Source organism: Podarcis pityusensis (assembly GCF_964106645.2).
Source record: "Podarcis pityusensis genome assembly, chromosome: 4".
Taxonomy (NCBI): domain Eukaryota; kingdom Metazoa; phylum Chordata; class Lepidosauria; order Squamata; family Lacertidae; genus Podarcis; species Podarcis pityusensis.
The window spans coordinates 21,650,081-21,675,790 of NC_138027.1; the positions used below are offsets into that span (position 1 = coordinate 21,650,081).

Sequence of the window (25,710 nt, forward strand, 5' to 3'; positions counted from 1 at the left end):
ACATTTCGCGAAAAACAAAAAAGAAAGGGGGAGATGATGGGAAGTTCTGCCTTTGCACATGAGTCTAGGAATGTTCAGTTCACATTGAGTTCATCATACCCTGACCTGTTCTTAACGCATTGTTGACCACATCTACAGAATGCGATTGTTATGCTCTTTCAAGTCATGCAATATCAATCATTAGTAATTGTTTAACAAGGAGGATTTCATACCTGTCTAACCATGTGTTCCCTTTCCCAACCTTTAATCTATTGATGATTAATGCCTATATTCAACCTTTGCATTGTATTTGTGTTAACCAATCAGCAACAAGCACATATGTGGCAATGCTGTAATATTCAATAAAAGGGACTCTCCGAGACATGCTCGGGAGATGCCTCCCATATGGCACTTGTCACTCGTCTGTCGTTTATTTCAACCCAACAGCCGTACTCCTTTGTTTTTTTGTTTTTTTAAATGATATTTATTAAGGTTTCAAAAGAAGGATACAAAAATAAGAAAAAGAAAAACAGAAAAAAGAAAAATACAAAATACAAAAAAAAACACAATTAAAAACAATTCCATCTTTTCATCACTTCTCTTACATTTACTTGTTTCCCGGACCTCCTCATACCTCCCTTTTTTGTATTACAGTTCAATTTATTAGTCCAGCAATTCCTTTCCCTCCTTTTTAATCCTGATCTTTAATCTTAATATATTATAGCATTAGGTTTTTACGTATTGAAAATCCAATTTTTCCATATTCTTTTATACCATTACAGCTAGAAACCACTTAACTTCAATCCAACATCATTCTAACATTGATTAATTTTACAATATTTCTGTAAGTAGTCTTTAAATTTCTTCCAATCTTCTTCCACCAACTCTTCTCCCTGGTCTCGGATTCTGCCAGTCATTTCCGCCAATTCCATGTAGTCCATCATTTTCATCTGCCATTCCTCCAGTGTGGGTAGATCTTGTGTCTTCCAATGCTTTGCAATAAGTATTCTTGCTGCTGTTGAAGCATACATAAAGAAAGTTCTGTCCTTCTTTACTCCTTTGTATCATACTGTAACATCTTGTTCTGCTTCATGATTAATTTGTAACTTTTCTTAGATTGATTAAGATAGGGGGAGCGGGGGTTATGAATAAAGCACATGCAGAAACTGGTCGTAGGACAACATCCTGTACAAATACAACACAATGGATGTGCTTTGGGTACAGTGAGAAGGGAACTGGGGAAAGCTCTTCCATGTTAGTTTTCGGTGTAAGTCTCTGTGCTGTACCCATCTCTGTTATTGCTCTTTGTTAAAATTGTTTTATGTGAGGTCAGAAGCAAATGAAATGCAAAAAAAGCGAACAGGGTTAATTAACCCACGAAACAGTCATTGACAACACATACAAGCTGGCGTTGGTTAAAGCTTATGCCGTAGTCAATTAAGCAGACTCAATAAAGCATAATGAAGTTGTTTTTAATCTCGGCCTGAGTGGGCTTCCACATGTTTTGTGCAGCTATAGACTAAGAGGGCTGCCCCTTTGGCAATTATTCAAACATATTTGTAAGCCCCTCTGGAGATCTAAACAGTGCAACTTTGTTAAAGAAACACACAAAAGCCAAACACAGGAATGCTCGAAGCACAATTACAGTTGTGCAAGTCCTGCTCCCAACATGCTCACATATGCTCCCCCTCACCCCAGTCCCTGGCCTTCACTTTGTTGGGCAGGAAAAATGTGTGCAGGGGGCCTCTGCTGATGTTAGCTTTATCGGGCTCCCTGATTGCACGGAGAATTCTCCTCACATGCATGCTAATCTCCTCTGGACAGCACAAAGAAGGTTGGGGACTGAGGGTATGTTGGCCTCGGGGACACTGTGGGCTCGACGAGTGCATGCCCCTGTTGCTGCTTTGAGCTTTTGTGTATTCAGGTGAATGCCTGAACAGTGCCTTGAGGATCTGGAGAATCCTTCAATCCTTCAATGCTCTGCATAAATTTGTCTGATTTCATTTTAACTATCTGAACCTCTGGCAGTCTGTTCCACTTGTTATTTGTTGGTGAAGAATTGCTTGCTTTTGATTGCCCCATATCTGCTTCCAGTCAAGAGCCTGAACTCCTTATCGACAAATCCTTATCAAGGCAGAGGGAAGAGAATGCACACAGTGCAAAATGTAATAAACTTCTATCATAAACACCCCCGGTTTTCCCACCTCCGAAGCAAAATGCCTCGGATGAGAAATGTTTCAGCTCCGAGGGGGCGTGTACAGCAGCCTTTTGCTGCGGCGCCAGCCTCTCCTCGGCCTCATTCTTCTCCGTCGTCCCGTCGCGAGTCACCCACCCTCCACTCCCTTTGAGCTCAGGGTCTTAGTTCATTGGCCTTGCTATGGACCTTAGGTTGGTCGCCCTGGTTGTCCAGGGGGCCTGGTAGGCATTTTTCCATTTGGCATTAGGCTTTTTGGTTTTTCCGCCTACCTCGTAGCAATCGTCACAACTTTTGTGGTATTGGTGGGTAGGTTAGGCATTGGAATAATGTGTTGTGGTGTGTCGAAGGGCTAGGTGTGGCCATCGCCTATGCCTTCAATTTTTGGGTATTCCGTTAAAGGAATCTGGCGGTCGTGTACTCTGTCCGATGCCTGCTTGGCGGGAGGCCATGGCACGACCCTCGGTGACATCAGGGGAGAGCCTATAGTTGGATTAGCATCAACAGGCTCCACCTACTGGTGAATAAACCCCCTTGTTTTAGACATCCAATGCCTAAGCCAATACCTTTTCACTGCTGTAATCAATAAAGTTGTGGCCTTTTCTTGCCCATTAACCTTATATCACGTGTCCTTGCGTATTCATTTCACATTGCGGGGGTTGGGTCCTCGAACCACAACTAGATGCAGCTGGCAAGCCATGACATTACCTCCCCCCACCCCCCATGTGGGCCAAATGTGGCAGGTGGGCAGATTATCTACATGTTAATACTCTCAAAAATTCTAGAAGATAGGTGAAGAAATACAGTGGTACCTCGGGTTACAGACGCTTCAGGTTACAGATGCTTCAGGTTACAGACTCCACTAACCCAGAAATAGTACCTTGGGTTAAGAACTTTGCTTCAGGATGAGAACAGAAATTGCGCAGCTGCAGCGGGTGGCCCCATTAGCTAAAGTGGTACCTCAGGTTAAGAACCGTTTCAGGTTAAGAACGGACCTCTGGAACGAATTAAGTTCTTAACCCAAGGTACCACTGTACTTCCAATTCTATGATTCCCTTTGCAGAAGTTAGGTTTATTCTCCCTCAGCAAGTATTCTCCAATATTTAATCATTCTAGTTTCAATTATGCTTTCCACCAATTTACACAGGACAGATGTTAGGCTAATGGGCATGCAATTTCCTAGCTCTCTTGGATCTCTTATTGGTGATTTGATGTTAGGTTGGCTACTTTCTAGTCTTCCAATACAGGTGCTGGCATTAGTGATCACTTGCATATTTTTCTTAGAAGATCAACATTCTTACATTTCGGTAATTTCAGAATTCTTGGCTGCAGATTATCTAGTCACAGTGATGCCAATTTTTAAATTTTCAATTTCCCCTAAAATTTCAGATTTAACAGACGTGACTTCATCGTGCCTACTTGATTGGATTCTTCCAGTCTTCTCCTAGAAAAAATAAAAAAAAATCCTTCCAGTAGCACCTTAAAGACCAACTAAGTTAGTTCTTGGTATGAGCTTTCGTGTGCAAGCACACTTCTTCAGATACACTGAAACAGAAGTTGCCAGATCCTTCTATATAGTGAGAAGGTGGGGAGGGGTATTACTCAGAAGGGTGGTGGGAATGGGAGATTGGCAGATAGCTGGGATGAGCCTGCTGACGACTCTTAACGACTGTAATGGGTCTTACAGGAAAAGGCAAGGGGTGAGAAGGTGAGAAATGGCTTAGTCATGTATAATGGGATAAGAATCCAATGTCTTTGTTCAAACCAGGTTTCTCCATGGTTTTAAGTTTGGTAATGAGTTGCAATTCAGCAGCTTCTCTTTCCAGTCTATTTCTGAAATTCCTTTGTAGTAAAACAGCTACTTTGAGATCTTGTATAGAATGTCCTGGGAGATTAAAGTGTTCTCCTACTGGTTTCTCTGTTTTGTGATTCTTGATGTCAGATTTATGTCCATTTATTCTTTGGCGTAAGGTTTGGCCTGTTTGTCCAATATAGAGAGCTGAAGGACACTGTTGGCATTTGATGCCATACACAATGTTAGATGATGAGCAATTGAATAGTCCCGAGATGGTATGTGTGATGTTGTTGGGGCCAGTAATGGTATTCTCCTAGAAACTTAGTGATCAAGGCATAAGAATCTGTCCAACATCTGCTGTGAAGACTGACGCAAATAATTTGTTCCACAGGGTGCAGGGCATTTGTGCCACCCCAGATGCCTGAGCCACTAGCTACGCCACTGGAGGTGAGCTCCTGTTGCTCTGTCCCAGCTCCTGCCAACCTAGCAGTTTGAAAGCATGCCAGTGCAAGTAGATAAACAGGTACCACTGCGGTGGGAAGGTAAAGGGCGTTTTCATGGGGCCTGGCTTCCGTCAGTGTCCCGTTGCACCAAAAGTGGTTTAGACAATGCTTGCCTGAAGCAAGATGAGCACCGCACCCAATAGTTAAGTTTGACTGGACTTAACCGTCCAGAGGTCCTTTACCATTACCTTTTTATTGTGACAGTGCTGAGTTTGGACCTTATGATCTGACTAGGACTGTACATCCCTGAGGGGCTAAAGAGCATGACTTCCCCTGCTGTCTCCAAATCTGACAATCAGCGCTTATATATTTCTTCCCCCCTTTTATGTCTCTGCCCTCCTTGGGTTCTCCTCCCATCAGAGGGCTGAAAAATGAGTCTAGTGCATCAGTTTGTTTGTTTTTATAAAAAAAGACACAGCTCTCCAGTTAAAGGTAAGGTTTAATAGAGGACAAATTCATAAGCTAGCAAATCTGCAGGAATGTTAATGAAATATGCCAAAATTTCCTTTGCAGCAATAGAACTTAATGTCATTAAGTGCAGTGTCATCTTCGGGCCCTTGTGGAAACTCGACCTTTGTCTGGATGCCACATATATAGGAACCGGTGTGGCAGGGAGAGCTCCATGGGCCAAAGGTTCCCCATTCATGCGAGTTGCCTTTTAGCTTGGAGTCATCGCTACACATGAACATGATGTTGTTGGCTGCAGTGTCATCCCCAAGTCCTTGCGGTACTTCCACTCTCAGGGAGAAGGCCTTAAGCTTGGATGGTACAGGGCAATACTGAATCTCAGACCATGCTCCCCATCTGCCAAAGATGACAAAGCTGGCTTGAGAAATATATTCAGATTTATTTATTTTTGATTTTAAAGTTTGTAAATTGTTTATTTCGAAATGCAAAATTGAAAATTACAAAAGATATAAAAGAGAAATATATTCAGATTTTTATATCAGCTGTACCCTTCCGTTTCCTGTCTGTACCCACCCACTCCTCATCCCCTCAGATCTGCTCTAGAGAGTTGGAAGGGGCTGCAGGAGGAGGAAGAAGAAGGGGAGGTCCCATTGCTCATGGGATATTGAATGTTCTCCCAAATTCCTGATACCTCAAATGTAATTAACGAGAACATACAATTGAAGAACAGCAGATCAAGACCAAGGAAAACTGAAGCAATTTTTTGGGGGGAGGGGGATATCTCCTTCCTCTTGAGTCAAAGCACAAGGTCAATACCACCACACCAAGTCAGATGAGAGCCTCCACAAAGTTTCGTGTTCATCTGTTTCTGTACTTTTCTGTATAGCTTTATGGTTTCTAATGTAATATCTCTGTTTCTCTTTGATTAAAAAGGAAAGCGAATCCCTACTACTTGCCCCCCCCAAAGGCCCTGAATCCATTTGTCTGTAATTTGGCAGGCTTAATAAACCCTCTTGTGCCTGCGTATTTCATCCACTTGTCCAAAAGGGGACAAAGCTATAGCCATTTTTATATTTCCCATTTCAATGAGTGAGGAAACAAAAGAGCTTCGTTTTATACAGTTTAGTGGTCCAGCCTAAAACATAGGCTGAAGAGAAAAAAGGGGGGGGGGACAGGGTGACTCAGATACAGATTTTTTTAATAATGATAATCTAGGTTAGGTTTGCCTGGCTGCATTTTTCCTATATTTTCATTTTCTCCTGGGTTATTTGTCCCTACTTTTCTAAAACAAATGGGGGAGGCATTTTCTATTAATATCTTCACAATGAATGCTTAAAACTGCTGCTTTACCAAAAAAGACCCTCAACAAAACCTTGCTAAAGTTTTTTTATTTAACTTTGTCCAAAGCCTTGTTATTCATGCAGTGTCTGTCTGCTTTACCACACTACTGAGTACAAAGAGTTATCTGAGCCACTGCGTACATTCCAGAAATTATGGAGCTGTTTTCATTCTGCCTTTTCGAAGATGTAACTGGAAGTAGCAGAGTCACAGTGCTTCCTGGTATGGGAGAGAGTTGGAGCAAGGCAGAGGGGAAGTTGCCACGGCACAGCAGTCTGGGACTCCTGGCAGCATGACTGTACCATGCCATTGTCCCTGCCTCCTCACCCTTCCTCTCTCCCTCCTGGCATTGTATCTCCATCGCACCAGGCAAGCCACTTCTGGGTATAACTCTCAATAAGAGAGAAATGTGAGGTGAAGTTATTTCTGGTTTGCTAGGTCCTGGCCAGATCAGTTCTTTTGGACCTAAGAAGAACGGAGGCCAAACTGTCTCTCTGTAGAGTTGATTGGTCCTAAGGCAACTTCCAAACATTGGTTTTGTCCAGGTATCGTAACCCTGTGGTTGGTGACTAGAATGTAGTCATCCACACAAAGGCAGAGGAAGTGGATTTGTCATCTACTGGCCACAGAATTTATGAACCCTCATTCCCACTGCTACTAAAATAAAAAGCGAAGAGGGAGCAACTTTTATATGTATATATATATATATTTTAATAACAAGATTGGCACAGGGGGAAAGCCTAAATTATGGTGACAGCTAAAAAAAAAGATAGAGATGCTCACTCCCCAACAGCGGACGAAATATATGAATCATCATTGCAGAACAATCGGATGCCATTTAGGGCTGTATCATCGTCTTTCCTTCCACCTCCTTGATATGGTTCCACCTGGTGTCAAAGAGGAAGAGAGACTGTGATAAAGTAAGAGTCCTTTGGCACTCACTTGGGCTACCAACATGGTGGGGAATTGAATATAATCAGGAGGGGGGGACTCAGAGTGAACAAAAAGTTCCCTCAAGCACCCTCCAAAGGAAGAGGATTGAGTGAAATAGGCTTGTTAAAGATATAAAGTCGAAATGTGTGCCCTTTCATGTAAGCCTGAAATACTAAGAAACTTAAAAGAAAATTTGGGCTCACAAACTGAATTCTGTATTATAGTAGCCTATAGGTCTAGGGCAGCCCTGAATAGGTTAGAGAGACTCCCAGGACTCCCATAGAAAAATGTCTTACAAGACAGATAATCAAATAATAATAATAATAAATTTATTATTCATACCCCACCCATCTGGCTGGGTTTCCCCAGCCACTCTGGATGGCTTCCAGCAGAATATTAAAATACAATGTTTCATCCAATATTAAAAACTTCCCTAAACAGGGCTGCCTTCAGATGTCTTCTAAAAGTCTGATAGTTGTTTATTTCCTTGACATCTGATGGGAGGGCGTTCCACAGGGCAGGCGCCACTACCGAGAAGACCCTCTGCCTGGTTCCCTGTAACTTCGCTTCTTGCAGTGAGGGAACCACCAGAAGGCCCTTGGAGTTGGACCTCAGTGTCCGGGCTGAACGATGGGGGTGGAGACACTCCTTCAGGTATACTGGCCTGAGGCCATTTAGGACTTTAAAGGTCAGCACCAACACTTTGAATTGTGCCCGGAAACGTACTGGGAGCCAATGTAGGCCTTTCAGGACCGGTGTTATGTAAGAAAGGATTGTGAGCAATTCTGCGGGGGAAAGATTCTAAGAAGATTCAGAATTGAGCTGAAGAACAGTGTTGATGCCAGTACATTGAAATAAGGGCATTTTAGTAAATGATCGTTGTAATGCTCCCCACCCCCTTGACTATTTTATATGCTGTTCTAGGAGCCTGGTATGTTTTGAGTTTATTGGACATGGTGAATCGGAAGTGATTTCACCTTGGACTTCCTTGCTAGCTGATGCTTTTTTCCCAAAATCAAGGACTGGCTGGACTGGCAACTGCCTCAATTTGCCTAGTGATAGGGCTGGCCCTGCCTGCCATTCCTAAACGAACACAATTTCACAAAGTTCTTCCTGCCACCACCAGATGGCACCTGGGATGGGCTGTAGCTCAGGGGCAGAGCATATGTTTTGCATGCAAAAGGTCTCAGATTCAGTCATTGGCATCTTAAGCCTGGAAGAGTCTCCTGTCTGACACTCTGGACAGATGTTGCCAGTCACGGGAGAACTGACCTGGGGCAGGTAACATGTGATGTTCTATATTCTCTAGCATTTCTCTGATGAAAATAGGGGCATCCTAAGGAAAAGCGAGACATTCTGGGATCAAGTCAGAAACCGGGACAGCTTCTGTAAATCGAGGACTTTCCCTGGAAAATAGGGACACGGAGGGTCTGCACTGCTAGCTCCTTCACAAACTACAATTCCCAGGATGCACTGACAAAAGCCATGCAGGTTAAAGTGGCATGCAGCCAATGTAAGTTTGCAGTGTTGATTAATGTTTTGCCAATTCTGGGCCTGTTTTCTGGTTCACACTAAGATGCTTTCCTGGAGATGAATATAACTTTGTGGGAAGAAAAGAGGGCAGAAACATCAGAGATAACCAGTTGTGAGGTTGTCTGGAAAGCAGAATACAAATCAAGTTTTACCTTCAGTGAGAAACCAGTAGCAAAACCAAAGGAACAAAATTCTTTTTTCCCCCAAAGACCCCATGGTGCTCCATTTAGCACGGAGATGACGGAGTCATAACCTCGAGCCTCTACTTCCCAGAGGTAGCAGAAAATGATTGGGAAGACCACAGCAGTGATGGAAACATCCATATTGAGGAGTGCTCCTTTGTCCTAGATGTGGAAACATGGTTGAAGAAAGGTAGCCATGAGAACATGTAGCCTGAGAATTTGGGCAGGGTGTCTTCATGAATCTAGTATCAAACATGACAGGCAACAATTGGTCTTTACTATCAGTGACATAGTCACCATGTGCACATTAAGGGCATCAGCAGAAGGTAGCATGCTGGGATGCAGAAGCTTCGCTGACCTCCTTGCAGATGTGTCGCTGCTGCTTATCAGGAGGAAGAGGAGTGAGGCTGCAGGGAAGACGGTGCAGTGCAAACAATCCAGCAGAGCTAATCTTGTGCTCCTTGTCAGTCCATTTGACCTGTACCACTCTACCTCCTCCCTCTTTTCTCTTCCTCCTGCTTCTAAGTAAGCAGCAGTGACTCATCTACCACTGCAGGGAATTTTTGTTTTATCCTTTAGAACAAGGGTGGGAAACATTTTCTTCAGCATGAGACCCTGATCCAAAACTGGCCCACCCTCTGCAGGCCATTTTTGAGAGTTAGGCAGGGTGGTTTATCAGTCTCCAGACATCATGAGGTGACAACTTCCTGTCAAAAATGGCCTATGGAGAGTGAGAAAGGTTCCCAGTAGTCAGTCCCTGATGAGGACAATTTCAAAGGGGTTGGCTGTCTGGCACAGGCATTGAACCCCACTTTGTCCACTTGCGAGTGGCAAAATGTCTTTGGCCATCCATGGGTGAGTTGGCTGCCAAAGAGAGAAAAAAACTGGCGGAGAGGCTTTGTGCTTTGAGCCTCAGGTCCCACCTTGGCCTTCTGCCCAGGTGTCTGAGCAAGTTACCTGTATTTTAGTCTGAACAGTTTGCTTTTCTGCTAAAACAAGTAGCCTGTTGCAAGAGTAACTTGGGTAATTGCCCAGACTATTATTTGGGGGCTTGCCACATCCACCCACCCAGCACCCATTTTGTGAAAGTGCCCGTGACACCATCTCAAAATTCCAAATGTGTCCACGAGCCCAAAAAAGTTGGTGAGGGCAGGGGACAGTCTGCTCTAGGTACTTCAATTTTCACCAAAGGAGATTCAGAAAGCTCCACCTTAGTCACCCGTTTGCTATGTTCCAGTGCATCCCCCCCTTATGCTTTTATGTTACTGAAATGTTCCATGCTCCTCATAAGATTTACAACCCCTATTAGTAGAAGCCATATCAGAAAGGGTCACTACGAGTCTCATAACAGAGAACTCTGGGTTCTGTTCCGCCTAATCAAAGAAGCACAGTGGTTGTTGTCGTTGTTTGCTTTTGCAGCCTTAATTACCAGAAACTGCACTTGTGGCCTCCCCAGATCTGATACTAGGACGATTTTACATCGCTGCTCATCAGGGCATGTTATCACACAAGCAGTGTTAGAAACTAATCTATGAAAGCTAGGAGCTAAATGGCCCCTTAAACCTAGGTTAGGGTGCAATAATGGAATGTGTAGGTGTGCTTTTTTGTAGCAAGAATACAAAGCTGAAAATGAATGAGCTGCAGCTAAAATATTATTTCACATGGTCTAGTCCTTCCCCTGCCCACCCCCCTAATATTCTTCAGAGGGTCTCTTCTCCAGTCTTCACAGAGTAGCTGGAAGTGGGGAGGCAGAAAAAGGTCCTCCTTTGCTTCCACTCTGCTCTAATGAAATTCCGTCGCAAAATGTGCGTAGAACAATGGAAGTTTTTAATACTGCACACAAGTAGGTTGCTAACCACTAGCATCCCTCAACTGATCATTCTCGGCTATAAACCAGCAATATGGGGATAGCTTGACCACGGAAGTCCATGTGATGCTGGATTACTGCAATGCGCTGTATGTAGGGCTGCCCTTGGGCCCAGTTCAGAAGTTCCAGACTGCTGATATGGGCATATGACTGACAACATGTGACACCATTGTTAAAATGATGAATGACTTAATCTCTGTAGCCCTCCTATAGGCACTGTGAATGAAATATATCTTGTGCAGAATGCCTCTGATTCTAAGCAGGTTGGAAATGCCCCTACTCTGAATGGGCAAACTCTTTGGGATTTACCTTCTCCCAGCCAACTGGGGGGGGGGGGGTGAGGCTTCTGATAAAGTCTTTGAAAAGTGCCCCCTACCTTATAAATAAATAGACGTAAATAGCTTCATTATGCTTACGTTGCCAGCTTGAATACGTTTTTGTTCAGGAAGGCTTTCCTTGAGGAAAGTTATTTATAGAATATTAATTATACTCTTGCATGAGGCTTCCCTTCTGTAGAAACAGGTTCATTTGTTCATTTGTTTTGGATTTTGTTTCAAGCACTTTTATGCCTTTTAGAGCTTGCATTGTTTGGATTTTATCTCATTTTTATCACAATGCTAACCACTCCAATGGCTTCAGGCCATTCTAAATGTGTAGGAGAAAAATAAAGTCAAATAAACATATTGAAAGAACACTGCTGGATTTCCACCACTTGTATAATTCTGGCTGGGTTCCATTTAGTTATCTATTCACACCCCCCCCCCCCCCAGTTAAAATATAAGATTTCTGAACCACCCTTTACCACAGAGATGCGTCTGGAACATTCATCATACCACTTCTCATATGCTGAACTTGAACCTATTTATATTTGTTTTCATCTGATCTTAATGCCGTCATTTCAAATTGCTGTAACCTGCCCTGTGACCTTATGGTAGGTAAGAAATTTAAAATAGATAATATTAATAGCAATGTCCCAGGTCAGGTTGGCTACAGGAATATAATAGATGGTTACAAAACCCAGTTAGACAATTGTCATTGCAGCCCTCGCCCTGCCTTCTCCCAAGAGCAAGCAGAACCATGTGATTCTACTTACCGTCTCACGGCAAAGCAGCCAAATATTCTGCAGCCAGAAAGAGAGGGAGCAAGGAAATGTGAATATGGGCCCGGGTATGAAAAGGGAACAGGGCAATGGGAAGTACAAGTCGTCTGTCCTTCACCTGCCCTGCTGTCATGCTGCTTAGCAGAGCAGATGAAAACCTACCTTTGATCTGTGCCTACTGCACTCCTACTACTAGTTGCCTTTCATAAGTGCATCCAGACCAAGGAGTCCATTGGCATTTGAAGTGGGCATGGCTGTTTGAAGCAAAAGGACATATTTTAAGGTGGGATGGTTGTGTTACGTCTAGCACCAAAGCCCAGCATTGTCTACCGTGCTTTACAGCAGGGCTCTGGAGCCTTTTTTAGCTGGAGGGCCACCTGCCAAGATGGGTGGGCAAAAGGAGGTATAGCAAAAAAAAAAAAAGAAAAAGAAAAAGAAAAAGGCAAATGTTACCTTTGTATAGTAGGCTAGTTTTTACACACACACACACACACACACACACACACACACACCCCTCCTTGTCCACTGCAGTGGTTTTCAACCTCTTTGAGTCCATGGCTCCCTTGACCAGCCACATTCTTTCTGTGGCTCCTCTGTGGAAGCCATTTACATTGTGGTTCAGGACACATGTAAATGGGAATTTTCCCATTCCACCCCCTTTTCCCCTCTGAACTAGGGTTGCTATATTTCAAAAAGTGAAAATCTGGACACAAAAGTTGTTGACCTCTTTATGGGGGGGGGGGCAAAATTGTTGAGCCCTTTCTGAACACCAGAAATGCATCTGGGTAGTCACCTTTTGTACGATGCAGTGGGCCTCTTCTTACATTCTTCTGTATCCATTCATCCTTCTCTGTCCCCTCTCCAATCCTATGGTTGGCCTCCTATCCAGCAGCCATGATGGAACTGCCACAGCAGAGATTGTGCTGTGTGTGACTTTAGCATTCATTCTGTTATTAGTAAGTCAGCAAACCAGGTGGCTGAGGTTTTGCTTAACAACCAAGCAAAGTGGCACGACTCTCACTGAGGTAGCGAGCGCTCTGATTGGTTGTGTAGATCTGAGGGAGTTCCCCCCTGTTATGTATAGTTGATAGCCTTCCTGCTACGTCCGGTGCCTGACCTAAGAAAGACAAAAGCCTCTCTGTTGCTTTCTCCTCAGGTTATATAATGCTGTGTTCCGCTTCCTCAGTAAAGTATTACCAAGATTTAAATGGCTTTGCTAACAAGCCATACATGAAGATTTAAGGCACAGTGCATCAAAAAAAGACACCAAGAACTCTTCATTGGGAATACATTTTATTATTAAGTTTCACATCATGGAGCCACTGGGGCACAGGGAACTGAGCTATTGTTGTGTGAAACCCACATGGTTCAGTCGCAGCAGTAGAACTTCACATCGTTAAGTCCTGTGTTGTCGCCTTTTTCCATCTGAGGTTCCGTTTTGGTACGAATTCCACATATGGCACCTTGAGGACAGATTGCACTCCATGGGCCAAAAGTGCCCCAGTTATTTGAATGACCTGTCAGGACAGCCCCATGTTCGCAGCTGAACATGATATTGTCAGCTGATGTGTCATCCAAAAGAATTCCTCGGTGTTCTTGTACTCTCAGAGAAAATGAGATTAGACGGCCTTTAGGACAAGTCTCAGTCTTTGTCCACTTCCCCCACCTGACAAAGATAGTGGTGTTAATACTCTGAAGAAATGTTTGCTCAAGTCACGTCTTCACCATACATTCAATGCCCATCCAGCACATATTTGAAGCACATGGCTTCCCCCAAAGAATTCTGGGAGCTTTGACTTTGAGGAAATATGGAAGGTACAGTCATACCTCGGGTTAAATGTGCTTCAGGTTGAGCATTTCTCAGGTTACACTCCGCGGCGACCCAGAAGTAACTTCCGGGTTTCGCTGCTCGCGCATGCGCAGACGCTCAAATGTGATTAGATGAGTTATTTTGTCATTTCTTACCCTTGTTCCAAACTAATACAGCCTACATTTTGTTACACAGGTAATGTTGCATGTATGCATTCTCTTCACATTTTATTCACCTCATATGGAAATAGATGTAGAATGGAATTCTGTTTTATTTAATTTTGTTAGCTCAATGATTAATTCCTGGGGAAGGAAACGTGATGTATACTGGAACTACATCCAAATGTTGAGCAACTATCTTTTGCTACATTGCATTTCCCTATTTTATCACATCCCAACCCTGTTGTGTTGTTGATGCACTCAGGTTTGGCAGCCCATGAATAAATCACCATAATTCAAGATGTATCCTCCTCAAGAACTCAGGGAAAGGGCAAGAACTTGCCAGATTTGGTTCCATACTTCTTTCTAACAACAAAGCCAAGGAATGGAATATTTAAAGCTACTCACGGTCCAACAGAAGAGTGAATTTCTGTGCCATCTGTGCAAGAGAGGCAGATGCCATTCAGAGATGTTTCATCTTTAAGTATTTGAAAACGTTGCCATGGGTCTACCTGGAGAAGAAAAGAAGCTGCAATAAGACCACGTGTGACTGCAATAAGACCACAAAGCACTGCATTTTCAGGAGGAATTTCACACACACTAGTTTGGCAGGCTGAATTTGACAGTATTGTACAGAGCTTGGAAAGTTTGATTCGAAAAGGATCTCATTTTACATGCCCCCAAAAGAACTAATTCCAGTTCATGTTTGCCCCTTTACAAAATGAACTATTTCAGTTCACAGTTCAATTCAAGTATGTCCTCGGCAAAAAAAATATCGGCCTCCAGAATGTCACAAGCTGTTATATTGATGCATAAAATTTGCTTAAGAAGACTAAGGAACCATCATTCCACACACAGCAGAATACAAATAGTTTGATTTCTTTCCCCTCAAAAATATGATATTTAAGCTTAAATGCCCAAAGGGTCTAAGGTCTAAATAGCACACGTAAGAGAAGGAACTTGAAGATGAACTAGAAATCATTCAAAAGTTCTGCCTCAAAATGAACTGAATTCATGTTACGCTCCCCCAGCAATTATGGGAACTATGTTCAGGTGTAATTGGCATGGTGCAATATCATCATCATCATGTATTAAATTTCTATACTACCCTTCATCTGAAGATCACAGGGTGGTTTACAATGTGAAAACACAAGAATAGATGCCATGATAACAAACCAAAACAATACCCACCAACGGTATAATTAGCCAAAGGCCTGGGAGAAGAGGAATGCTTTTGCCAAGCACCTAAAGATATGTAACGGAGGCACCAGGCAAACGTCCCTGGGGAGAGCATTCCACAGGTAAGGAGCCACCACATAAAAGACCCATTCTTGTATTGCTGCCCTCCAGACCTCGCACAGAGAAGGCACATGAAGAAGAACCTCAAATGCTGAAGGGCCCTAGTGTTCCACCAGTACGTTTGCATCATAATGACCTCACCACCAAGCAAATTAGTCAGATGGAGGTCAGCTGAGCAGAGCCGCCCCAGGACTCTGTCCATTCATACTTATTGTCACAGCTACTTGGCACCAAGGTGCCTGAAAAGGAGGACACAAGGAGGTATCTACCTTCAATGTGAATCCATTTGCATACCCTTTGCGACAGAATTCTATGGGTCCCCATTCACCCCATGGCCCTCCATTTGGCACTGAGAGTTCAATTGTATAGTTTCGGGTTTTTGCATCCGAGAGGTAGCTGGAGAAAATCAAGAAGAGCGCAGTACCTATAGAGAGGTCCATGGAAGGTAGCTCACCGCAGATCTAGCAGCAAAAGCACAAGTGGGAAAATAATAGCCATGAGAATTTTGAACCCCAAATCCCTGAATCCCGTTTTTCAGAATATGTGGTTGCTTTTGGCTGATACAGCAGATTCACTGGCTGGCTTTTCTAATTCTAGTTTGAGTCCTATGAGCAACCCAGGAGTTAATTGGATTGGGACCAGGGCAAAGCTCACCAGGCAACCAGGAAATGCTTTTAGAAAAAGTGAACGGTAGAACAATAATGGATGGATTTTACCTAACTCTGAGCAATTATTGTTGGTTCTCAGGAATTCCTAAGCATTGTTAAGAAAGGTTTGATTCATATTGTTTATTTTAAATTATTTATATGCTGCTTTTCCAGCCAAATCCTGTCCGAAGTAAATCACAGCAATAAAAACCTACAAGTTTATTAGTAAAACCTAAAACAGAATAGAGACACAAAAATAAATAAATCGAAAGACTCAGCAACCCAAAAGCACAACTTCCATCCCGTGAGTGGGAAGGCCAATCAAGCCATATAAGTCTTGAATGCCTTTCAAGATGCCTGAAGGTTAGTCACCCTACTAGGAAGAAAATCGAAAGAGGTGGAGCCAGCACAGAAAAGACCCTGTATGATAATAAAAGATGGATTTATTATTTTTTCACTCACCTTTTGTGAATAACAGCACAGCTGGAATTTATTAATTGTTATTCTTTGTTTTCTAGCTTTACCTCATTCGGTTCTGGCCACTGCCCAAGCTTCTATGATTATGAACAGGAGGCAGCCCTTGCCCCCCTTTCTCCCTTCAGCAAGCTGTTCCATGCAGTGTCTCACTGCAGTCAATTATCCTACGTGGGAAAGACTTTGAGCTGCGATGTTTATATTAATGTGGGCAGGGCAGCAACCAGGAACAGGAAAAAGGAGATGTGGGAGTTTTCCTCCTGAGCAGTACCTGCCATGCTCTGCAGCTCCATGACTGGACAGAACTGGGCAGTGTAAAGCTCATGCCTTTCTCCAAGGCACTAAAATAATTATCACAACAGCCATAAGATCCCTCGCCAAATTTAAAATGCAATATTAAACAATCACAGGAATAGGGTGAGCCCTGAAAATATATATCTGGGGTGTCAAAGGCCAGTGTGAAGAGTCTTGTGGCATTCAGGAGCCTAAATGGACGAGTACCAAGTCGTACAAGAACCAAGGTACAGCCGTAGCCTGTGGTAGTCACCGAGCCGGCTATTTTAAATTACCCTTAATGTACTGGTAAAGCTCTATGCAATGTATTGATGTCATACGTCGGTGGTCTAAGGCATTACAGTTTAGGCAACTTAAGATGGCAGGCTGGGTGGCAACCATGATGGATACCAAGCTTAACTCCCACCTATTGCCCACTTAAGGTCCAGGAGTTTGTTTTAGAGAGGGGGGGTGTGGGGTGTGTGTGTGTGTGTGTGTGTGTGTGTGTGTGTGTTTTATTGGTAGGAGGACTAGGGAAATCTCAGTTGCTTCACCTAATGACATTTCCCAGAATGTCTATACAATTATACAATTGAACTCTCAATGCCAAATGGAGGGCCATGGGGTGAATGGGGACCCATAGAATTCTGTCGCAAAGAGCCAATGCAATTCTGGGCTGCATCAATAGGAGTATAGCATCTAGATCAAGGGAAGTAATAGTGCCACTGTATTCTGCTCTGGTCAGACCTCACCTGGAGTACTGTGTCCAGTTCTGGCCACCACAGTTCAAGAAGGACACTGACAAACTGGAACGTGTCCAGAGGAGGGCAACCAAAATGGTCAAAGGCCTGGAAACGATGCCTTATGAGGAACGGCTAAGGGAGCTGGGCATGTTTAGCTTGGAGAAGAGGAGGTTAAGGGGTGATATGATAGCCATGTTCAAATATATACGGTAAAAGGATGTCACATAGAGGAGGGAGAAAGGTTGTTTTCTGCTGCTCCAGAGAAGCGGACACGGAGCAATGGATCCAAACTACAAGAAAGAAGATTCCACCTAAACATTAGGAAGAACTTCCTGACAGTAAGAGCTGTTCGACAGTGGAATTTGCTGCCAAGGAGTGTGGTGGAGTCTCCTTCTTTGGAGGTCTTTAAGCAGAGGCTTGACAACCATATGTCAGGAGTGCTCTGATGATGTTTCCTGCTTGGCAGGGGGTTGGACTCGATGGCCCTTGTGGTCTCTTCCAGCTCTATGATTCTATGATTCTAAAGACATGACCATTAAGTGGTGTAAAACTGATGCCTTTCTCCATGGCACTAAGACAGGGGTCAGCAACGTTTTTTGAGGACCATGGGCCATAGGTTGCTGACCTCTGCACTAAGATAATAACAACAACCATAAGATCACAGGGTGAATTACAAGAATTTGAAATACAATATTAAATCATTTAAAACAAATGACAGTCACAGTAATAGGGTGGGTCCTGTGTGTGTGTGTGTGTGTGTGTGTGTGTGTGTGTGTATGAAGTGTCAAAGACCAGGGTGAAGAGGAGTGTCTTCAGCATATGGGGGGGAGAACTCTAAAATTATATTGCCAAACACACCTCTCTGGGGACGGAATTTCACAGTCTAGGAGCTGCCATTTCCTGGGTCACCACCATCCCAAGCATCGGAAGGCAGTGGAAGTATCAAGGGGAGCCCCTCTGCTGATCTTGACATCTGAGAGCGTCTATAGATAAAGAGCTGCTCTCTGAGATATTTGGGGGCCTAAGTCATTTGGGGATTTATGTGAGCACCTTCAACTGAGCCTGCAACAAAATATCAAATATGATTCAATGTAATGTGATACCTATTGGGAGCATATTGGGAGGGGTGATCCTAAGATTCCAAATGATGTCTTAAACAGCACCGACTCATGATGGAAGAGATCTTGGGATCATGGTAGATGGCTCAACTAAAATATCAACTCAGAGTGCATCACCCATTAAGAAGGCAAATTCCATGCTGGAGATCATTAGGAAATTGGGGGGTGGGGACATATCACAAAGCCTTTGTGGAAATCTATTGTGCTTGGAATGCTGTATATAGTTCTGGTTGCCACATTTCAAAAAAGGTGGTGTAGAACTGGAAAAGCTGCAGAAATGGGCAATCAAAATTATCATGAGGCTGAAGCAACTTCCCATGAGGAAAAATGTTTTAATACAAAGGGGGGAAATGAGATTTTTTAAAAGTATGCATGGTGTGGAGATATGTTATTATTTTTACCTCTCTCATAATACTGAACCCTGGGGGTGAATCTCATAGTTTTAAAGAGTAAGTAGTAAAGTAGTAAAGAGTAAGTAAGGGACGCGGGTGGCACTGTGGGTTATATATTTAAATATACTATTCTGAAGAAACCAGAGGCCTTTCTCCTGGGCATGGTTGGCCAATTGGTGTTAAAGAAGGATAGAACTTTCTTCATGTATGCTACAACAGCAGCAAGAATACTTATTGCAAAGTACTGGAAGACACAAGATTTACCCACTCTGGAAGAATGGCAGATGAAGGTGATGGACTATATGGAACTGGCGGAAATGACTGGCAGAATCCGAGACCAGGGAGAAGAGTCGGTGGAAGAAGATTGGAAGAAATTTTAAAACTATTTACAGAAACACTGTAAAATTAAAGAATGTTAGAATGATGTTGGATTGAAGTTAAGTGGTTTTTAGCAGCAATGTTATAAAGGAATATGTAAAAATGGATTGCTAACAGGTGATAATCTAAAGTTATAATATACTAAGATAAAAGATTAAGATAAAATCAAAGAGGGAAAGGAATTGCTGAACTAACTAATTGAACTGGAATACAAAAAAGGGAGGTGTGAGGAGGTCAGGGAAACAAGCAAATGAAAGATAAGATATGGAAAGATTGATTTGTTTTTAACTGTTTTACTTTGTATTTTCATTTTTGGGTTTTTTTGGTTTTCTTTTACTTTTTTCTCTTATTTTTGTAATATGCTGAAACTTTAATAAATATCTTATAAAAATAAAAAATAAACCACAGAGCCTAGGACGTGCTGATCAGAAGGTCGGTGGTTCGAATCCCCGCGACGGGGTGAGCTCCCGTTGCTCGGTCCCTGCTCCTGCCAACCTCGCAGTTTGAAAGCACCTCAAAGTGCAAGTAGACAAATAGGTACCACTCTGGTGGGAAGGTAAACGGCGTTTCCGTGCGCTGCTCTGGTTCACCAGAAGCAGCTTAGTCATGCTGGCCACATGACCTGGAAGCTGTACGCTGGCTCCCTCAGCCAATAAAGCGAGATGAGTGCCGCAACCCCAGAGTCGGTCACGACTGGCCCTAATGGTCAGGGGTCCCTTTACCTTTACCTAGTCATAACCTAGCCTGCCATTTCCATTTACCCTTAATTTAATGACACAGCACAAAGACCTATGAAATGTATTGCTTTAATAAATCTGTGGGCTAAGGCAATACATTTTAGGTAGCTTAAGATGGCAGGCTGGATGGCAACCCTGATGGATACCAAGCTGAACTCCCATTCAAAAGCATCACCACTCAATTCTGTCCAGGAGCTCGTTTGAGGGTAGTGTCCCTGGAAACCAATAGAGAAAGCAAATGGTGTCTGCCATGGTTGCCAAAAGCAGAGCTGGTTGGGAGGAGCACATTGACACGATGCCAATGGCCCCTCCAGATCGGGTGCTGACCCTGCTTCAATTGACTCTGGATTCTCTACTCATTTATTGCTGAAACAAATTCTTGAAATTGCCTTTTGAAAGCAAGTTCAAGAATGTATCACTGCTGACACTAGGATCTGAAACCTCCTGACAGAATGACGGAAACTAGCTACAGACAGTTAATGTCTGGAACTAACTGGTGAAACTAATGGCGGAAACTAGCTACAATTAATGTCTGGAACTTACTGGTGAAATGCATAGCTGGAACGAATAGCTAAAACTAGCTGGTGAAACCACTGACTGAAACTAATTGGTGAAACAGATTTTTATAGTTAACCGCTGAAACTAATTGCTGAAATTCATAGATTTTTTTCTAAAATTATTTTTCCATGGAAGGGAATTGATGGATTTATTGATGAGCCTGTACAAAGCACTGTTTTCTTAATGAAGATAAAATATTTTTAATTTTATTTGAAAAGTTACTAACCATATTACAAGGAACTATTACCTAAATTTCTTTCACTTTTTGGTCTACCAGGAAATCTAACTTCAAGTTATATACATTTCTAATAAACCATGGCTGCAATTCAAACCCCCTTCTGATATAGATGCCGGAGGGTTAGGATGCTGCATATTGTCCTCTCTGTTACCCTCCCTGACCCTTCATTAAGGCTGCTCTGCCTATATCCGATAGTAAGTTATGTAACATTAATATATAGAAATGTGTCAGACAAAATATTAATGCATTTAGGAATAAAACTCAAATTAGCAAAGTGTAATGTTTAAGTAAAATGATTCCTTGAAAGGAGGAATTGTAGGGGATAAAAATTGTGGGGATAAAATGCAATACCTGATGTGGCCTTCAGAATGAGAGTATTGTGCACCTCCATCAAGCAACTCCTGCAGCCAAGCTGGTACCAGATGTACTGCTTTCCTTTCCTTTGCATGGCCAAGAGGGGGGTTCTTATCATCTGGGCAGCCCAGGATCTCCATACACACTGCTCAGCCTTGCTCCCTAGAGAGGTCACTTGGGTGCTGCAAACGCAGGAAAAACAACGTTGGAGGCAGCATATACGAGTTATAGACTCAACCTGATTGGCATAATGTACGAGTACTACAGATTGCCTTCATCAGTGAGCGAGACACGATGGAAGAGACAGGTCTCACTGTCTGCCTCCTTCAATGGGTGCTTGGAGCTCAGTGTATCACTCGACAAGTGGACCGAACTACTGCACCAGGTAAAACAGAAAAGAAACAAACCCTCTTGTGGCTAGCAAGTTGAAGCATCAGGACCATGTGTCCTGGCTTGTTCACCTACCTGCTGGCAAAGGAGTGTATCATGAGAAACCATGTATTCAAGCCTCAGTCTTTGCAGTGAGAAATCCCCTTCTATCTGTGATAGCACTGCTGACCAAAGACTCAGAACACATGCTTTCCCTCCACCTCTCAATCACCTCCAATCCAGTTAACATACTGAGCCTCTATACTCCCACTATGTGCTCTGACAAACAAACCAAGGGCCAGTTCTCTGAGGAACTAGACCAAGCTGTGAGAAAGGTCCCACCTATTCCTGCTGAGAGATTTCAGTGCCAGAGTTGGGATTGGTCATCACACGTGGAACCCCTGCATAGGCTACTATGATATTGGCAGCGTGAACGAGAACAGACAAAAGCTTCTTGAGCTGTGCTCATATCACAGCCTCTGAATCATGAACACATTCTTCTCTACCAAGGCAAAACATACAGTGTCTTGGAAACATCCAAAGTCAGGCGACTGGCACCAGCTGGATTTGATGACATACTACAACTCTTGATTTAAAACAGGATTAAAAATGAGATTATTGCTAGTGTTATGTAATTCTGTTTCAGTTAATAAAACATAATTTTTATAATTCACACTTTCCTCTAATGCATGCATTTTTGTAAACACAGTTTAGCTAGAGAACTGCACCAACAAACTCAGACAAGTGTAAATTTTGACAAGTGTAAAGTTGTGTGGTAGGCATATTGTTTTAGAAAACGCAGATTTGATAGATTTTCATATCATTTCTCCCCCATTCCTAGTTGCCATAATAAATGCCTCACAACCCGAAGTGTCTACTAGAGGAGTATGATGTTGCTGCTTGAAGAGCAGGCATTGTCATTTAATGTTTTGTTTTATGTGTGTGTGTGTGTGTTTGCATGAGGTCCACCAAGAGGATGACACAGCAGGTACTTCTATCCTGGGCCTAGACACCGTGCTTCTATTTTAAAGTAACCCCAAAGTCTCTAGACCTTGTAGAATGAGAGTTATGAATGGAAATGTGCAGTCCCCATTCAACACAAAAAGGAAGACATGAGTCTGCTCCTACTATTTAGTGTTTTCAGCCAATGAGTGAAGTCACAGCTATGATTCACAAATGCCATGAAGAAGTTAAATACAGTCACACATGCATCAGGAAAGACTTTTTAAAAGGTCCAAAATGATCCAGGAAGTTTCTTATCCACACAATGTAGAAGGAACTCCCAGATTCATTTTAAAGCAATGGCTAATGGGAGTTGTAGTCCAAGTATTTGGATGCCACTGGATGGGCGAAGGCTTCTATGTGGTTATGCGCTTGTTGCTCTTCCACATTATTCTTTTGTTGGTCTTCTTTCTAGAATTGAGGAACTGGTCTCAAAAAAAAAGGACACACACTCATATTTGTTTAGCATTTAATTGTGGTTAAATTCCAGGTCAGCAAACTATTAGAACAAGCTTCATCTACAGCAGTAAAACTTAACATCATTAAGTGCTGTATCATCACCTTCTCCTTGATCAGGCTGTACTTTGTCTGCAGCCCACATATGGTACCAGAAAAGCAGGTGCTAACGCTGACATAATAGCCCTAGCATATTCCATTAGCAAACATTTCTCTCCCGTTGGCTGCTGTATTATCCACCCCATCCTTGGGAGGTTCCACACTCAAAGCAAAGGTAACTAGGTGGTCATGGTCACAGTACTGAGACTTGTCCCAGTCTCCCCAACTATGGAAGAAGACCATGGTAGCAATGTTGTGATAAATCAACACACATACTTTCTTGTTTTGGAGGCTCTCCAGAAAAACTAGCAGCTGACATAAAAAGAGAGAGAGAGAGTAGATCTATGCACAATGTTGCAATAAAATGTTGTAATAAAACTGCAGCTCTTGTTAAGGAATTTTAACCATCTCAGCCACCCTCCACAGTTTTCCATTTTATTTTCAGTCCAGTACTTAACATTTCATGACTACAAACATGGGTAAGCAAATGGTCTGGGGGCCAGATCTGCCCCAATCACCGTCTAAATCCGGCCCATGGACGGTCCAGGAATCAGCGTCTTTTTACATGAGTAGAATGTGTGTGCTTTTATTTAAAATTCATCTCTGGGTTATTTGTGGGGTATAGGAATTCATTCATCCTCCCCCCCCCCAAAAAAAATAGTCCGGCCCCCCACAAGTTCTGAGGGACAGTGGACCAGCCCCCTGCTGAAAAAAATTGCTGACCCCTGCTACAAAGCATCTTCAATTCTCATTTTATTGTTCTTTGCTGGTGAGTTTGATTACCTAAGGGTTATTGTTGGTTTGTTTAAAAGATACTATGTCCTCCTGGAAATCTCAGCGATTCCCTGAGAGTACAGGTATCTTCCTCCTGATTTTAATAGAATTTGAGTGTTAACTCAATTAAAAACTCTTGATATCAAACTCAAATAAAGATTTATCATTGGTTGGCTACCATGTAACAATATCACTTTTAAAATGACTAAAATAGATTTTGATATCTAATTTGCTGAATGTGTTAGAAAGGAGATTGTCTGAATGTATGCATACTGATCAGCTTCATTACAGGGAGATTTCTTCAGGCTACTAAGGAGAATTGTTGGTATAACTATTACACAGAAACAAAATTGCTATTCCTTGCTGACACTGAAAAGGCATTTGATGAATTAGAATGGACTTTCATGAAATGAGTGTGTCTGATATGTGTGGGTCTTGGAAGGCAAGGTTTAACTTCGTCAGACCTACTCTAAGAAAACTAACTGCTATTTTTTTAAAAACAAAACATGTTTTTATTTATATCACAATATGTATATACAGCTTACTAGAACAAATTACCTCTGGACTGTCAAAACGGTAATCCCTGTTAAATAGCTACCATTTTTCCTACACTTCTCATGCTTGATACCAAAATGCATTCTGTGATTGACTCAGGAAACCCTAAGGCCAAGCTGCCACTCTGCGCTGGTGGAATTGTGTTTTGACTCCTCACTAGCTGTGCTTTGTTTTTGTAATAGAAAAATATACTATACATACTAATATACTATATGTTTCTTAACTGTTTCTTGCATGAGACTTGGGTTCCTCCTATGAAGTTGTAATTGAAACCTGAAATCACCTAGAGTGGTTTCTATAGCTTTTTGGGAGGCAAAAATGATTTCTTAGCCGACATCAACACCAAGCTGCCATTCTGCACTGGTGGAATTCCTCACTAGCTGTGCTTTTTGCAATAGTTTGCTGGAAGATTATACAATATGTTTGTTGAATGAGACTTGGGTTCCTTCTATGAAGCTGGGAATTACCAAGAGTGGCTTCCGTAACTGTTTTGGAAGCAAAAATAATTCATAACACATTTCAGGCAGCCCTTCACCTGAAAACTACAAGGTCATAGTAGGAGAGAAATCTAAAGAAAACTCGTGGTCCCGATGTAGATTCAATTATTGCACCATTAGTGCAATGGAGAAGGAAATGGTTGAGAGCTGTATTATCCTCATGTGGTTCAGTACCTTGAGGTTTCTGCAGCTGATGGTGAACAGAAAAAATAAGCAGTGTAAGCATTTTAAAAAGTGACAGTCTGCTTTTAGAAAATCCTGCCCCCTGGATGACATTTTCAACGGACGAATCCCAGCTAAGTCAGGGAAATTATGGACGTACAGTATGACAGCCCTATCAGAACATCAGCTGCCATGGAAGAACAGTGGGACTGTGCGCTCACTGCCAGTTTCTGGGCTTCAAATGGCATCTGAGAAGTCACTCTGAGAAACAGGATGCTTGACCAGATAGACTTTTCGTACAATCCAGTGGGCCTCTTCTTACATTCTTCTGTGACCATTCATCCTTCTCTGTCCTCTCTCCAATCCTATGGTTGGCCTCCTATCCAGCAGCTATGATGGAATTGCCACAGCACAGATTATTCTGTGTGTGACTTTAGCATTCATTCTGTTATTAGTAAGTCAGCAAACCAGGTGGCTGAGGTTTTGCTTAACAACCAAGCAAAGTGGCACGACGCTCACTGAGGTAGCGAGTGCTCTGATTGGCTATGTAGATCTGAGGGAGTTCCCCCCTGTTATGTATAATTGATAGCCTTCCTGCTATGTCCAGTGCCTGACCTAAGAAAGACAAAAGCCTCTCTGTTGCTTTCTCCTCAAGTTATACAATGTTTTGTTCCGCTTCCTCAATAAAGCGTTACCAAGATTTAAATGGCTCTGCCAACAAGCCATTCATGAAGATTTAAGGCACAGTGCGTCAAAAAAAGACACCCAGAACTCTTCATTGGGGAT

The 25,710-nt window shown here is 42.7% G+C and overlaps 1 protein-coding gene across 1 annotated transcript; it reads right to left on the minus strand.

The window, feature by feature from the left end:
- Positions 1 to 4,953: 4,953 nt before the first annotated feature.
- LOC308475358 (vitelline membrane outer layer protein 1-like) lies at positions 4,954 to 11,963 on the minus strand (the record flags this gene model as incomplete). Its single annotated transcript, XM_081002474.1, has 4 exons — positions 11,826 to 11,963; positions 8,836 to 9,027; positions 7,001 to 7,104; positions 4,954 to 5,275 (listed from the first exon to the last, which is right to left on the minus strand). Exons 2-4 carry the CDS (start codon positions 9,004 to 9,006, stop codon positions 4,954 to 4,956), a joined length of 597 nt encoding a protein of 198 aa, XP_080858600.1. The 5' UTR covers positions 9,007 to 9,027; positions 11,826 to 11,963.
- Between the last annotated feature and the right edge of the window lie 13,747 nt (positions 11,964 to 25,710).